We start from the raw sequence: 16,793 nt of genomic DNA, 5'->3' as shown, positions 1-16,793 counted from the left end.
ACCTTTATATGGTTTCAGAGAATTCAAAGAAGACATTAAATCCTTACCAAATTTAACTTGTCAATATGCACAATACAGAAGAAGGGTTTGTCTAACACACTCTGACAGGCGTGATGTTTCAGCCTTTTTTTTCAATATACCAAACATTTCTACAGTCTGTTTTGTGACAGATGTTGGAGATATATTTTAAACTTAAAATTACAGTGTTTGCTACAAGATTCGCCTGCACCAAATGGATGTGTTCCTGTTGGGGTAAGTGGAAAGCACAACTCAGCAGGATGTAGTGCTTAAGTATGCTCCAGTTCTGCCCTAAACTGTTGTCCAGTCAAAAGAAGGGAATGATTTTCAGCACTATGAGTTCTTTAGAGGGAGGAACTACTGCACTGGGAATGTTTCCCACGTACATATCAAATATAAACAATGAATTAATTTATATGTGGATTTCTTGGCTTTGGACATTTTCCGTGCAGTGATTATGGTGTTTCCACTCCACGAAGTCATATATATTTTGAAATATATTTCAGAATATTAACTTGGTTGCTTTTCAGGTCACAAGAGACATTCCTTGCCTTTTCTGGGTATCCTCTGTTTAGCAAGAATGCACTTAGTATAGGAGGATAAATTATGGTAGCCCATGGGAGTCAGTGCCATATTGTGTAACTCACACAAACACCCATGGGCTTGCAGAGGAGAGCTCTGTTTGCTCAAGAGTAAGATCTGGTATTTCTCACACCGGAGGTCATATTACCTTAAAATGCCTCTGCCCCTAGGTCTGCCTGATGAATAACATCTGCTCCCATAACAACTGCCTCTCCAGCAGGAGAGATGGGCTCTGTGGCAAGACAAAAACAAAAGCAGTCCGCAGGCAGTCCTGTACTGAGGCAGCAAGTGGCCACGACAAGAAACAGAACCCTCTCTGTGCACCTGATTCCAGCTCTACTGGAGCCAACAGGAAGGAGCCCCAGAAGATTGCAGGGGCTCTTGGGTTAGGAAGCGTGCACAGCCCTGCCTCTGCTCATGTAATATTTGTACTCTCAGCAGTGACAATATATGTCAGTGGAAATCAGATGTTTCTCTCCAGCCCTACACCCTCTCATCAACATACACAGCAAAACATGCTTCACTTTACAATCACAGTGATGCAGGCAAAGGAAGTTTCCACTGGAGCTGGTGACAGCAGATGTTTCCCTGTACCTCAGAAAGCTGTCACTATCTATGGAATTTGCAGTCCACAATTACCAACCTTTTTAAAGGCTGGAAAGTTTTGTGCACAGATCACTGGGAAAGGGACTACTTTGCTTTGCTTCCATTTGCATCAACACAGGGAAATCCTATTCCTAGCAAGTAAAATTAGCTTTTAGCTTTCATCCATCTCCTTGCATCCCATAGATTCCCATAAAATCAGGGGAATTGAATTACTAATATTTCCAGTGAAAGTGTGTAAAAATTTTACCTGAAAAAACTCAGGAATAAAGTTAGCTGGGAGATGGCAATTTGGTTTCACAACAAGTTTCAAGTTTTTAAAAATAATTTTGCTCTTTGGTGGAATGAAGCAGAACTTCTGAACAGTTTTTCAAAAATTTATTGCAGAGAAACATTTGTTTCCTTATCATAAAGCACTATTTTTTTCAGCTCTGATCCATTCTCAGTCATTTCCATTTTTGCTCCCCCACTCACTTTCTGTCACCAGAGGTAGCTGCAGAGCCCTGGATCACAAACCCTCTTCAGCTGAATTTTTTTTTTTTTTTTAAATCAATACATCTCTATGTGTGATTTTGTCTTTTCATTAAAAATGCATTCTGTTAAGAATGTTCATAAACAACTCTGCTTGGGAGTAATTCTTAGCTTGTCCAAAAAATTGATGTCTTAACACATCTAACTGGATAACCAGCTGCTCAGCTGTGAAGCTTTGGGAGAAAAATACGCAAGGAAATGCTGAAATGACAGTCCTATATATTAAAGGTGTCCTGTGGATGTGTTTGCACAGAGTAGAAATTCTGCTTCATTGCACTCAGCCTATTCTTACTGTACAAAGAACACACTTTGCTAAAGCATTCCTCCTCCTTTTTTTGTTGTCTCGAACCTGATCCCAAGAATTTTAGGGATGTACCTCTAAACAGATAGAAGGAAAATAATGCCTGTCTAGCCTTATGTTCCTCTACTTATTCATGTATTCACTTCAACATGGAATTGGCAAACAAATTTTAGCTGTTTTTGAAAGCAAAGGCTTTCAAAGAGCCCCACCCTCTGCCAGTTGTATTTCTTTAAGTGTAAATTGCAAGATTACAAAGTTGCCTCAGACAGAAAACCTTTTACCCTGGTTTAGCATTTTGACTTTTCCATGGGGACATACTCTCTTATTTTTCCGAGAGGTCAGAAGGGGTTTTGCTGCTGTGTTGACATTTTGCATCATCTTCTTTCTTTCTTTCACATCTGAAAAAAAAAAGAAAAGCAAAGCACAGTTCTGAAATGACAGTAAAAATGCATTGCTCCTCTTAAGTGACGTGGACTGCCTATGCCTGTACAGCAGCAGGTTAGTCAGAGAGACCAGAGAATTCCTGAATCCCTGGTGTTTGGAGGGGCTATACATAGATGAATTTTTTGTCTTCCTTTGATTGCACCACCACATTTAGAAACTCTTTCTTAAGGAAGTGAGGCCTTATGTGTGGGGGGGAAAAAAAGGAGAATATTGTAATTAGAAAAAACCTAACTTCCCTGTCACATCTGGCCTTCATGCTTCAATAATCCCTTGAGCACAGCTCATAAATAATGAGCAGTCAGAGATGGGCTGTACAATTCCAGTGCATTCTATTGACTTCCAGGGGATGCACAAAATGATAGAACATATCCTGAAGGCAAAAGCATGCACTGTTTTCTCAGTCTTCTCTCAAATGTGTATTGCTAGCAATTTAATTGCTATTTATTGAGCACTGCCAGTAGGGTATACAGGGCACAAAAAGAATTGCTATGTGTAAACAGAACTATTTTTATCTGTTTCTTTATTTAGCATTACCCTGCTATCCATTTCAGACCTTTTGTTGTAGTTTAATGTGATACCAGTTAAAAATATTGTGATTTGAAAAATCATGAGAAAAGTATCAAGCAAGCATCAAAAGATAATCTCATTGTGTTTTAAAAAACTCTACCCAAACAACACTGCCTTATCCAGATACAAATACTCAAAACTAAGTAAAAAATAACTTTAATCTTACTTGTTGAAACATTGAAATTGAAAAAAATAGAAATAAATTATGTATGCATCTAACTAGATAGCCAAACGCTCAACTGATGTGAGTTTACTAACTCTGTTAACTTCAACAGAATCACCCTCTTTTGCTTATTGACAGACTAATTAGTTTGATGCAGTGCCAAAATCTTTGTATGTGTTGACTATAAAAGGAACTGCAGGGTAAGAAAATTGGGAGGAAATATGATAAAAACCCATTCCATAAACCTCACAGAAACATGCCCGGGTGGAACAGGAAAGAAAGATGGAAACAGAAATCTCCTTCATGTCATCTGCCTCTCAGTAAATCACAGCTTCACTTTGGGTTATAAGGGTGTTGCACCTTCAGGTCCAGACTTTTTATTTGGAATAGGGTTTGAAATGCGCAAAGTGAACTGTTAGCAAGAAAGAAAACAATATGCAGGTTCAGTTCCAAACTATTCAAGTCAACATTAGTTTTAAAAAAGTAACAAAGAGAAAATTGTATCTGAGAACTTAAAAATGTAGTGTTGGATCCAAATGTGTGCCTTTCTCACATGCTTAGACCTAGCCTGTTGTTCTGTTACTCTTAAACTGTACACTGTAAGGTGTTTCCTTTAGCCAAAGCTGACTGGTTTTTCCTGAATACATCTACCTTTCAACTCCTGTCATGTCGGGCTTTTTTGGGATCCATTCCTTAAAGGCAAAGAAACTAACTTCCTGATGGTATCTGTTTTCTTTTCTCTCCTCTGCAGGCTTAAGTTGTAACTGGGTACCTTGTTATAAGAAGCGAAATGAATAACTCAACGTACATAAACTCTTCCACTGAAAATGTGATGGCTTTGGAGAGCCCTTATAAAACTGTTGAGGTGGTGTTCATCGTCCTGGTGGCAGGGTCTCTCAGTCTAGTCACCATAATTGGGAACATCCTGGTTATGGTGTCAATCAAAGTCAACAGGCACCTCCAGACTGTCAACAATTATTTCCTGTTCAGCCTGGCCTGTGCTGACTTGATCATCGGCATCTTTTCCATGAACCTGTACACCCTCTACACTGTGATAGGCTACTGGCCCTTAGGGCCTGTGGTGTGTGACCTCTGGCTGGCTCTTGACTATGTGGTCAGCAACGCCTCTGTAATGAACCTGCTCATTATCAGCTTTGACAGATACTTTTGTGTCACCAAACCTCTGACATATCCTGTGAAGCGGACCACGAAGATGGCAGGCATGATGATCGCAGCTGCCTGGGTGCTGTCCTTCATCCTGTGGGCCCCTGCAATTCTCTTCTGGCAATTTATTGTGGGAGGAAGGACTGTCCCAGATGGGGATTGCTACATCCAGTTTTTTTCCAACCCTGCTGTCACATTTGGCACTGCCATTGCAGCCTTCTATTTGCCTGTTATCATCATGACTGTCCTTTACTGGCAAATCTCTCGAGCCAGTAAGAGTCGGATAAAGAAAGGAAAAAAGGAAGCCACCCAAAACCAAGAAACAGTTTCCCCCAGCCTTGTCCAAGGTAAAATAGTGAAACCAAACAATAACAATATCCCAACCAGTGGAGATGGGTTGGAGCACAGCAAAATTCAGAATGGAAAAACCAGCGAAGAGACTGTGACCGAAGACTGTGTTCAAGGGGAGAAGGAGAGCTCCAACGACTCCACCTCCGTCAGTGTGGTTGCTTCCAACTTGAAAGAGGACGAAGCTACCAAAGATGCCAGACAGGCTTCTGCCTCCCAAGACCATCTCAAAGCAGAGAACTCCAAGCTGACGTGCATCAGGATAGTCACCAAGTCCCAAAAGGGGGACTGCTGTGCCCCTACCAACACTACCGTGGAGATTGTAGGCACGAACGGGGAAGAGAAGCAGAACAGCGTCGCCCGGAAGATCGTCAAGATGACAAAGCAGCCAGCCAAAAAGAAACCACCCCCTTCTAGGGAGAAAAAAGTGACAAGGACTATTTTGGCCATCCTCCTGGCCTTCATCATCACCTGGACCCCATACAATGTGATGGTGCTCATCAACAGCTTCTGCACATCCTGCATCCCTAGCACCGTATGGACCATAGGTTACTGGCTCTGTTACATCAACAGCACCATCAACCCCGCTTGCTACGCGCTGTGCAATGCCACTTTCAAGAAGACCTTTAAGCACCTTCTTATGTGTCATTACAAGAATATAGGAGCTACAAGGTAAAAATAATGATGAAAATAATTATGGAAAGGGTGAAGAAGTTCCAAATTAAATTTAAAAAAACCCAACGCTATAGCACTTTATGCTCTTCTATGGAATGTGCAATCCAGGATGTTAGTGGAAATACTGATAAGGGGCATCAGCTGAACCCCTGAGGACTACACTTAAAAACATTTTTTTTATAAATGAAAATAAATCTTTGGGACATGGGGATGTTTGAGAAATTATTCAAGGATGTGGACTGGAGGCACAGTTCCTTACTTTCTGAGAATATTCTGCAGAAGGGCTTTAAAGTCTCTGATTTTTAGTCATTCTGTGTAAAATTCTTGTTCTTTCATTCTCTTTTTCTTGTTTTTTTCCTGTATGTGTTTAATACATCTTCACCTAGGGCTAAAACCCCCAAATTTTAATAACTGTGTGGAAGAGGCACAGGAGTTTGGAAGATCATTGTATAATCCAAATCAATCATGGCAGAAATTTTCTAAAGCTCCAAGTTGTCTAAAGCTGTTTTGCCACTGTCATGTAAGAAGCTTAATGTTAGGTAAATCATGATGAAAGTTTTTTATGTTGTTTATGACACCACCATTTCCAAAACTGCCTCAGTTCTGAAAGTGTACTTATGCTCTCAACATGTAATCATTGTATATTGTTTGAAGTCTGCCGCTTGCCCCTTCCCAGGGGCTTTTGTTCTGTGACTACTTCATCACGTCAAGATCAAAGTGAAAAGATGTGGTCTCGTCCAGATTGCTACATGTCAAGACTTTTTCAGCCTCCATGTAAACCAAAGCTTTTGAGATTATTTTGTTCACTTTGTTCGTCACATAACATCAACCTGTGGATTTGTCTTTTACCTCCATCAGCCTTTTCTTCCTTTCTGTACCTTATTTGTCCCGGGCAAGACTGAACATCAAAAGAAGTTTAAATTCAAATGTCTCATCCAGTCAGCCACCATGGTGGCCAAACAAAGGGTCTCAGCTGAAGAATAGAAACAAGATTATTGCTAGGAAGATGAATGGTTACATCCATTTAAAGTTGGATGTACAGACAAAGAGGTATGTTGAGGCTTCACAGAATGAATAGTTAATATTAGATGACCATGCTCTTGGCCTGTCAAAAGATGATTCTATGATTAATTTATTGAGGAAAAGAGTAAGATAGACCAACATATCCACCTTGATCAAGCTCTGCTAAGCCCTTAGTGTGAAACTTGGGTCCTTTCTGGGTGAATCCTGGACAAGATGCTTGCTTTCTGGAAAAGATAGTGGTCACATTGCCTTGTGTACTGCCTGGGAGCCATATTTTGACTGTAAGCCAAGGGATAACACTAATAAAAAGGCAGAGAGGAAAACTGTGATTATAGGAAATCAGATACTGAAATAGTCTGGATGGGAGTCTGGCAAGAGTTAAGATCAAATATTTTCTGCTACTCCACACTAGGCAAAATTTAGATTATTTCTGTCTGATAAAGAATTTAGTATTCCAATATTTGATATTTACTGTAGCAAAACTAAGCATTGTGTGGACAGGTCAAAGGGTATCAGATTACTGACAACAGAGGTTGTCTGTGAGTTGTGCATATTTTATTTACCTCTTTCTTAGTAGCTCTAACTTCCAGGCCCTATCAAAGACACGTTTATATATTTTGTTACCCAAAAAGAACATAGACAGTGTCCGAGAGTCTCTTTTCTAGAATGAAAGCCATCCACCAAACAGAACACCAATTCATTCTGTTATTTCATGCTACCACATTAGAGTATTCCAAAATGTACCTCAAAATAGCAGCCTCTGAAATTGCAGAGAAATTAATCTTGCAGAATTAAGTTTTACATTTGACAAGCTCATTGGAACACAGTGTCAAAGCACTTTGGTATCACAACAATTTTCATGTTTCGTAGTACAAGTTCCCAGCAGAAAGCAAAAAGCAGGAGGATTAAACTGCAGTAAATTAAGGCCACGTTAAACTCAGGATTAATGTGTCTTAATATGAAGCCATTGAATTTATACCCCTAGTGATTTCATCCTAATATAAGTGTCTCCATACAGCCAAGGATCTAATTTTGAAACCCCCACTTGCCTCGAGTCATATCTGCTATCACTGTTTTCATCTTCCTGCTTGTAAGGAAGAATAACTCAATGACAAAGCTTGCCAAACTGAGCACTACTTGCCTTTTAAAACTTCGTTCACTAGGTTTATCTTGACAGGTCAAAGGAAGGACTTACACATTCCTAGGCTGTTCATTCTCTCACAGTATTAAAAAACCCAGATAAAATCCCAAGATAAAATAAAATCAAATGTGATCAATTTCTAAATCTGACTTCTTTAGAAAAGTTTCATAAAAGAAACACACCTGCTTCTTTCATTCAGCAAGTGCTGTGGATATCAACAGTACAGGTACTCAAATTGGGAAATAATGGTTTGTACAGCCATGCTTAATCTTCTAACTCTGGTTTTCTGGCAGGGGGCAAATCCTTTATTCTCACATTTGAAGCTGTCACTTGTTCATAATGAATTAATCTAACAGCTAATGACACCCCTACAGGTTAGGAAGTGTGACAGATAGATTACAATTATACTTCATCATGTGATAACACTCAAAATACCACAGAAAAAAAAGTACTTTGGGGCCCAGCATTCATGTAACAAACAAGCAAAGGAAAAATATCAGTTCAAAGCTTTCTAGCGCTTTTCCCTGGCACCACCCTCACTTTTGAGCCCAAAAGACAAGGTGCTTTAATTTGTGTTTTAGTATATTTAAAAGGCTTGCAGGACACACAGTCCTTTGTGTTTCTCCACCCTGCAACAGTTCCATGATACCTCTACATTTGCAGACAACTAAACAGTGTAAAAATAGATGACATAATGCATGTGTCCACAGGCAAGCAAACACACAACCCAATATAGTTTATATACATGAAAAATAACCAACTACTAATCAAGATATTGCATGGAATCTTGTCTGCCTTGTGTGCATTACCAGGTGCTGGCAGCTGCAGAGCCAACACTTATTACACTATCTAGCCTCTCCTGAAAGCAGAGAGGAGGTACAGATAGAGAGTGCCCTGAGATACTGGGAACCTGTTGGGTCTTCAGCTGGCTCAGTAAGACAAAAATGTCATAATGGTTCAGAACCACGAAACAATTTGTTCTTGAATATCCTTTGAGCTTTCATGTCTTTCCTTTGTGTCCCAAACCACGTTCACCAGGTTTCACTTCCCTTCTGAGTGATAGTTCTGCGGGATCTAGATGTCAGTCTTGAAGAGCAACTCTCCCTGGGTAACTTCGGCTTCCCTGGCTGTCACCTGCACCCCGTGGCCCTGCGGCCCCAAGTGGCCCTGCTGCTGGAGCTGCCTCATCTTCACTTTGGGCTTGGCCAGAGGATCCCAGCGGCACATCCACACCACGTGCTGCACTGACCACTTTTGCTTCACATAGAAATCAAGCATACTGTGCAGGTGACTCATGAGAACAAAAAAGAAAAAAGAAAGAAATAAAAAACAAAAAAGGATAGCTAACAACAAAAAACTGCAGCTAGAACTTCTTGTTCCCTCGTTTTTTTTCCTCTTTCATTACTTCCAGAAAGAGGCAGCCCACGGGGAGTGATTTGTGTTGTCACAGGACAGCCCTACCTTCACTCTTCAGGAAGAAAACAGCAACTTGAAGATGCAACAATCCAGTGGGCAACTTCTCTGAGTATTAAAGGTGTTGTGGTAAAAGAGGAAGGAAGGAAGAGAGGAAGAAGAAAAAAGAAAAGAAACGAAAAGAAATGAAACGAAACGAAATGAAAAGAAGAAAGAAGAAAAAAAGAAAAGAAAGAAAAGAAGAAAGAGAAATCTGAAGCAATATTGAAAATCTGTTTTCCAGCGAGAACAAAGTCTAAGAAAAACTTGTCAGCCTTCTTTCTGTTTGAGATTTTCATTTGATTTATTAGAAATCACAGGATCTATTAAAATATAGGAAAGTATATGAATGCTGCCTGATGAAAGACAGTCCAAAGGCAACAAACACATCTGTAGAGGTCAGATTGCTTTTTCTTCCCTTCTTTCATTCTTTTTTTGCTGTACAAATGCTGACGGGATAGGGAGTGCTCAAGTGGACCCCAGAGATCAGTTGTTTGGCATTCACAAAGCATGAAGGGGACAAAAGCAAGTGCTAAATCTATCAGCCCTCTGTTTTATGCCCTTCTGGTGGAGGACAACATACTGACTAGAAGAGGTGCTTTTATGAAGTGTGACTGTGGTGAGAGCAGCCCACACACCACTGAGAAACCTTGAAGTGGCCCAGCAGCTCCTGGCCTCCCATCCAGGGTTAGGAGCAGGAGGGCACAGAATTTTTTGGTTTTATCTCTTTATGGATTTGAATGTGTCCATCTGTCTGTGGGACTTGCTAGCAAACTCACTGTCCACTTGCCCAGTTTTGACCAATTTTGGTCTCTGTTCTTCGTTCCTATGAATGAGACATTCCTGTGGATGAGTGTTGCCTCAGGATATGGCTCCCAGTTTCTCCTGTGGTGCTGAGGTGGCACATTTTGAATTTTTCACTTCTGTTGACAGTACCTCTCCTTGCCACTTCTGTGCCCCAAAACCAATCATGGCAGTGGCCTAGCAGGACCAAATAGGTAAAGCATCCTGACAGCCCCCCTGCTGCAAAGCTGACATGAGTGCAGCTTGGGGTGGGGGGGAAGTGGAGAAGAGCAATGCTGATGTTTTTCTCCCTCCCCTTAAAATATATCCTAAAAATCTTTATTTTTTGACAAATTGTGGTGGTTTTGGGGTGAGAAGCTAAAGTCTTACAAAAGAAATGACCAGAAAACAAACCCTGTGCATGGGGGGTGTTTTCTGACAGTGAGTTTGGAGTTTAATAGTTCCAGATGACAGCAGTACAAGTGGTAGAAATTGAGAGGCTAAAAAGAAGTTAGCTTTTCTTTCACACTGGGTCTATATACTATGTCTAAAGACACTTACAAGGATATGATTTCTATACAATATTGCTTTTACAGTTCTTGTATGTCATGAAATGCTGCAGGCTTTTAAGGAATCTTTTTTTTTAATTTATAGAAAATCTGGCCTTGAAGGAATCTGAGAGATGGTCTTTAATTTGCTGTGGCCTCTCTTCTCTGCCTGTTTTTCCTCTTTTACCACAGTTTTAACAAAAAGCTTTCTTCCTTCCTCACTTTAACAAATGTCACCTGTGTTTCAGCTACCGGCATGCAGTTTCATTTGCCTTTCAGGCACTGTGAACGCTGGTACTCAACCTCTTTAACTCCACCCAAAAACTGCCTTCCCTAGCATGCACATCCCCCCCTCCACTGAAGCCCAAACTACTGTGTGGAGTGGCAAGTTCCATAAATCCTTTCTGCATGGGTTTTAAAATGGAAGTAAAACAAACCCTCAGATGAAAAAAAGCCAAATCAGTTCTTTTGTTCCCCAGTTTTGTTATCTCTGTATTAGGCACAACAGTGGATAATGTCAAGGAGCAAATGTGCTTGTAGTGGAATATCATGCTGCAACATGCACGGATTAATTTTATGCTCTGTGCAACGGAAAGGCAGCCCTGCCTTCCCTCAAATCCCCTTTCATTCATGAGCTTACTAGCAGAGTATGCACTGAGAGTCCAAACCTAAGAATGTAATTATATCAAGGCTAGGTTGAACATGAATCATTTACCACAACCAATGCAATTATTTCTCCTATAATTTTCCTTCCCTCCTTTTGCTATGGCCTCTTTTGCTACATTGTGGAACTAGTGGGTTACACGAGCGTCTTAGTCCTCCCAGGCCTCATATCTCAGGGTACTGGGTAGACTTGTTAAACACATTTTATTCCAGTATTAACCAAATAAAGGAAAATAAATTCTGGTGTCTTTTTGCCTTCCAAAATTCTGCATTACCTGAAAAGTGCCATTCAGTAACTACTCTTTTCCATCTTTCCACGGTGAGTTTCTTTCCTTTTTTCCTTTTTCTTTTTTATTTTTTTGGATCATACTTACCAAAAAGCACACAGAAACTATTTTCTGAGAGATGTCCCAACGTGCTCTGACTGACAGAAGCAGCTCTGTGTAGTACATGAGGCAGTGTGATCACAGCCCGTGTTACAGTGCCCTTGGAAGCAAGGACCTCGCTGAGCGTTTAATGTCTGGACTCACCTGATGGAAATGGAGAAAGCACAGGGGGACAAGGTTGGTGTTCTCTTACTTGCAAAGGGACAAGCAAGTCCCAGCTGGATTGCTTTTCTGCTTCCCCCAGTTCATGTAGGCTTCGGAGGAGGTAGGGATTTCTTCCCCCACTGGAGACTCTGTCTCCACCTCTACCCCAAAGACAACCCTTCTCTGAAGCACATCATGGTAGTAGTGGCAGTAATAATAATAATAAAAACACTGGCGGGAGTGCCATGACTGCCAAACACAGACCTTCTTCTATCTTATCCCTTATTTCTGGTGCCACTTAGCTGAGGTGGTTGGTAAGTTAGAGACTAGCAATTTGTAAATACCTTTAGATAGTGTGTTTTAACATGACCAATACCATATCCTGACTGTGTAAAAAATAATACATTATGTGTAATACTATCCAGATAAGGTTGTAATGTAAATATATCTACAATGAATGTCAAACTACTCTTCAAGTTCTATGTACAAGGAAGAATCTCATATCTTCTTGAGATCTTTTTTAACTTAAGGATATGAAAAACTTGTTATTCATTTATATATGTATTAAAAAACACCTGCATTCTTTTCCTCAAAAGAAAATATGACTGCAAAAAAGAAGGGAATGCGTTACCTGTATGTGATGTCCAAAATCTTGTGGTAAAACCAGGAACTGAGGATCTTACAAGTCGGGAACTGGTCAAATTCTTGATGCCGTACATTTGATCTCATATAAATAAGATAAGCACAAGTTTATGGTTAGCTGTGTAAAGCTGACCCACTTGATTATATATACATTATAGATATATATTTATATATGCTGTATAGATACACATATATTATACACAACCTTCATACAGTGAAAGCGAAGTTTGTTAAAGTCATATTAACTGGGAATTTGGATGTAATGTTGTATTTCATTTGGAGGAAAAATGTCTGTGTTATTCAGCAGCATTCTAACTTGTTATACAAGATGAAGAAAGAAGGTATTTCACCAAAACAAGCCATGAAGGAATAAGATGATGAGGGTTTGAAACATTTTGAAGAGACGACTAAAATTACATGCAATATATGTGTATGTATTTCTGCTGAGTTGTATTCCTAGTTAAAGCATTGCATTAAACAGAGAATTATAATAGTAAAAATGTGTTTGTATGTGGTATCTCTGTTTAATTTATCTTTCCACCTACTGAACTACTCTGTGAAATACGAAACAGTGATAGATCGAAAGAAATGCTTTTCCTACAGTAGCCACAGGCAGTGAGAATGTCTGTAGTAACCAGAAAAAAAATTCTAACCTTCTTTTGCCTGACTTTCTTGGCAAGTGTGAAGTTCAAGAGAGGTCTGAAGTACAACTTCACCTGTCCTTGTTTTGTCCACATCTCTGTTCCTCCTTCAGAAAATGTCACCTTTAACCACAATGTCCCTTGAGCAGTCTGACAAGGGCCTCCAATAAAACATTCCTCCAGATATTTCTGTCATCCAAGTATTGGAAGGGAATAGGTAAGATTCTTTTGTAGCCATCCTGTTGTATCCAAGCAAAAGAATTTTTTTAGTTATGAAGGCAGATGGCACCACTAACAACCAAATATATGTTGAGCTCCCTTTGCCTTATGAATGCAAACCCAGCTGCATGGCAGGCTCGGAAAGCATCTGGGAGTAGAGGTAAAGAAATAAGGTGCGTATTCATCTTCTCAGGGTCTCAGAACACAGTTTCACGCCAACTTTGGAAGCAGACAGGGCTCCAAAGAAGCAGAGGGAGACAGTGGGGGTGATGTGGGGCCATGCCTGCCGAGGTAAATCTAGGTTTTGGAGCTCAGTCAGTCTATCAGTCTGACAAGCGATTGAAGAGGGGGTCTCTTGGGCATGGTGGATGCATCAGCCATGGCAGGGTCAGGTTACTTTTGTCCAGCCACTCCAGAATGGGAAGAAGCCATTTTAATAATGTGGTCTATGTTGGCTTCCTTTTTCTCAATTTTTCCTTTCTAAAATTTGAGGATCTTCACTGGTTCCACCTTTAGAGGACTTTACACCTGTGTCGACCTCTCTGCCAAAGACTTCCTGCCTCTGCCATTTGCTCTACTGTTTCTTCAGCCCAAGCTCACCTCCAGCCATTTCACCACCCTGCTGCCCACCACCTTTCCACAATAAAAATGAGAAAAGCCAGTTTTTTAACTGTCGTTTTCTCAGGGCAGTCAGATAAATTGATGTGTTTGAATAGATTTATTTTCTTGCCCTGTATGTAAGGCCCCTTGAACCCTGCAGATGAAGGACTCTACTGATAGGCTGTAAGGTGGGAAAATTTTAAGGGGTAGACCCTGATGGTCAAAAGACATTTGTAAGAATCATAATAGAGACACAAACAGGTACCTGAACTCTGTTTTCCCAAGGCACAACTATTTTTGGCATGCACATTTCTTATTTATACATGTATTTAAGATCAACGTTGCAGAAACGTACAGCTAAGGCTACCAGTAAATTCAGAGCACTGATGCTAAACCTTTGTTTGTCTTCCCACATATATTTTGAGAACTTTTTTGCCAGTGCTGATTGTACACAGTAGAAAAGGTCCATGGATATGCCAGAATACCTGCCTAAGCCATTCACTCACACTCACAGTTTCACCACTGGGCTCTGAGCAAAGTTACGTTTTTCTTTAAAAGTGCAGAATCACTCTTAGCACAATAGAAATTGCCACCTCAATCTTCAAGTACAGCCAGCAATACTTGCAGTTAATATAATACCTGATAATATCCATCATCTCCCTCTGGAGAGACATCTTGAGACAATGGCACCAGGCCAGAAGTGTCTCTATTAAGTGCTCCTATCTGAGGCCATTTATTAGCAGAAAATATCAGGTAAAGCATAGCTACCTACTTCACCCGGAGTTCTGGGAACTCCCTAAGAAAATCAATACAGAGAAATGCTGCTATTTAGTAAATCCATTAACACTGTTTCTGGCCTTTTGCCAATCATTACATGCACCGTCTAGACGTGGGAACCTACTTGGCAGCACTAGGAGATTGACACCTTCTTCTCCATGGAGCTTGCCAACTTCACTTCTGCCAACACACAGAATGAGGGAAAAGAAGAAAATCAGCAAGAATGATATTGAAGAAGTAGAGAGACAAAAATACCCCTTTCCTTCTGCTCTCAGTCTTTGTTCTGTCTTGCCACCCTCTCCTTCCTTATTTCGCTCCTTCCTCCCTCTCCCTGTCCCTTTCTTCCTCTCCTGTCTCTGACAAGTCTCATCTACCTCTCCAGGTTTCTCTCTCTCATTAACAGCTTGCAAAAGGTGCCAAATAAATCACTAAGAAATCAAAGCCTTTGGCTTAAAAATGTGAAGCAATGTAGGAGAGAAATACAAGAAGGAATGCCTCAAAAAACTGGAGTTAATTCATTTAGCTTAGGGACCAAAGGTTTTCCCTGACTCTCCCCATAATCATTGCTATCATTTTGCCTGCAGTTGAAAAACACTTATAAACAGGGCTGAGCAGAGATGATTGAATCCATATGGCACAGGAGCAATATTTCTAAAGGGAAACATTGGAGCAATATTTCTAAATGGAAGCTGATGGCAGCTGCACCAAACCATTTTCTGGAAATATAGATACAGTGGATCTGTGGTTTTACAAAATTCATCCTACTAAAATGCAACCTAATAAAAGAATAGGGAGTAAGGTCAAAGCAATTAAATCCCTCCAGCACAGATCTACCTTAGCTCCCATCACAGAGGGGAAGACTAAGAAGTGCCAGGAGCCCAAAGAGCAAGAACTCCATAAAAGTCGCACTCTTTGGCACAAATTAAGGTACTCCTGGGTTGTCTGGCCAGGCTGCCATTTTGGGTACAAAGAACTAAGCTACTGCCAATATTGCATGTCTTTCAACATGAGGGTTAGGCTTCAGCATTCCTGCCAGTAGCCAAGAGATGAGAGCAGAATTCAGTGTATACAGGCTTAGTTATTAAAACCGTGGATGTTCCGGATGTTTCTCAGAAAATATAAATAAGACATATCAAATATGGACATCAAATCCCAGATTTTGTTATGCTGTCTTTCTAAAATTAAAAATAAATAAAGAAAAAGTTTCCAAGTGTTTAAATTAATATATTTTCCATGTAATTTCCTTGTGTGGAAAAAAGTCACCATAATTTTTTTAAAAGGGAGGGTTGATGTCTTCTGTTCAGTGGCTTTTACATCATGCTGAGAGGACTAGACAACTACAAAATAATGGAGTTGTTTTGTGGTAGCCTGTTAACCCCCCTGATTCTGTGATGCCATGTTCCCCCTGTTCCCTGCCCTAGCCTTGGCCACTCCCTCGGTTTCTCTCTATTGGCTCCTGTACCCCAACCCTGCCCAGGGACCACCCCTGGGCCCCTGACAAAACCACCCTGCACCCAGACCACGAGGTCTCTCTCTCTCTGCCTCCGAGGGTGCTGGGACAAGATGTGATTAAAGCCATCTCACACCCTCATGAGAGACCCTTCTCTGCCTTCTTTACCACCACTGCACTGTAACGCTGCTGGCTGCCGGAGCCAGATCGCGGGGCTGTCCCAAATGGGCTCCGGGATGCGCCTGGTTGCACGGCCCTAGGAAACCCTCACTGAGCTCTCAGGGAGCTGCAGCCTGCTAGGCAGAGTCCAGCAGTTACAACAACAATTGTTTGGGAACTTTCCAGTGAAACTTTTTTCCTGCTATAAAATGCTGATTTGTTAATTTTTTTTCAGGGGGGTGGGCAAAGCAAGAGGAGACTGAGGGGAAAGTTCATTGCAGTTACAACTTCCTCGTAAGGGGAAGAGGAGGGGCAGACACTGATCTCCGCTCTGTGTGACCAGTGACAGGACCCAAGGGAATGGCCTGAATGTGTGTCAGAGGATGTTTAGGTTGGCTATCAGGGAAATATTCTTCATCCAAAGGGTGACTGGGCACTGGAACTGGCTCCCCAGGGAAGTGGTCACAGCACCAAGCCTGACAGAGCTCAAGAAGCTCAAGAACAATACTCTTTGGGCACATGGTGTGACTCTAGGAGATGGTGCTGTGCAGGATCAGGAGGTGGACCTGATGATCCTTGAAGGTCCATTCCAACTCAGCTTATTCTGTGAATCTGTGATTTCAAATGAATTCCTGGTTTTGAAATGCTCTAGGAAAAAAAAGGGATAAATTGTATGGCTTATGCACAGCCTTGAGCAGAGGCTCAACAGAGACATGCACCAGGCTAGAACAAGCATAAGCAGATCTCCATAGCATTTCACAAAGAACAG

General features: G+C 41.0%; 1 protein-coding gene across 4 annotated transcripts in view; it reads left to right on the top strand.

The window, feature by feature from the left end:
- CHRM2 (cholinergic receptor muscarinic 2) overlaps positions 1–8,883 on the top strand; it is an 86,352-nt gene extending 77,469 nt beyond the window's left edge. Inside the window, exons 2-4 of one of the 4 annotated variants that reach the window (XM_042050969.1) lie at positions 171–252; positions 3,961–5,393; positions 8,599–8,883. In XM_042050969.1, the coding sequence (XP_041906903.1) occupies positions 4,000–5,393; positions 8,599–8,620 (1,416 nt within the window). In that variant the 5' untranslated portion in view covers positions 171–252; positions 3,961–3,999 and the 3' untranslated portion in view covers positions 8,621–8,883. Of the gene's footprint in view, positions 1–170; positions 253–3,960 lie in introns of all 4 variants that reach the window. The other 3 variants (XR_006020078.1, XM_042050968.1, XM_042050970.1) reach the window with 3 other exon arrangements.
- The last annotated feature ends 7,910 nt before the right edge of the window (positions 8,884–16,793 follow it).

The sequence above is a fragment of the Corvus kubaryi genome, unplaced genomic scaffold, assembly GCF_017639235.1.
Source record: "Corvus kubaryi isolate FWS band 111438036 unplaced genomic scaffold, C.kubaryi_AGA036_p1.0 74, whole genome shotgun sequence".
NCBI classification, from domain to species: Eukaryota; Metazoa; Chordata; class Aves; order Passeriformes; family Corvidae; genus Corvus; species Corvus kubaryi.
This window is presented reverse-complemented; position numbering and strand designations above follow the sequence as displayed.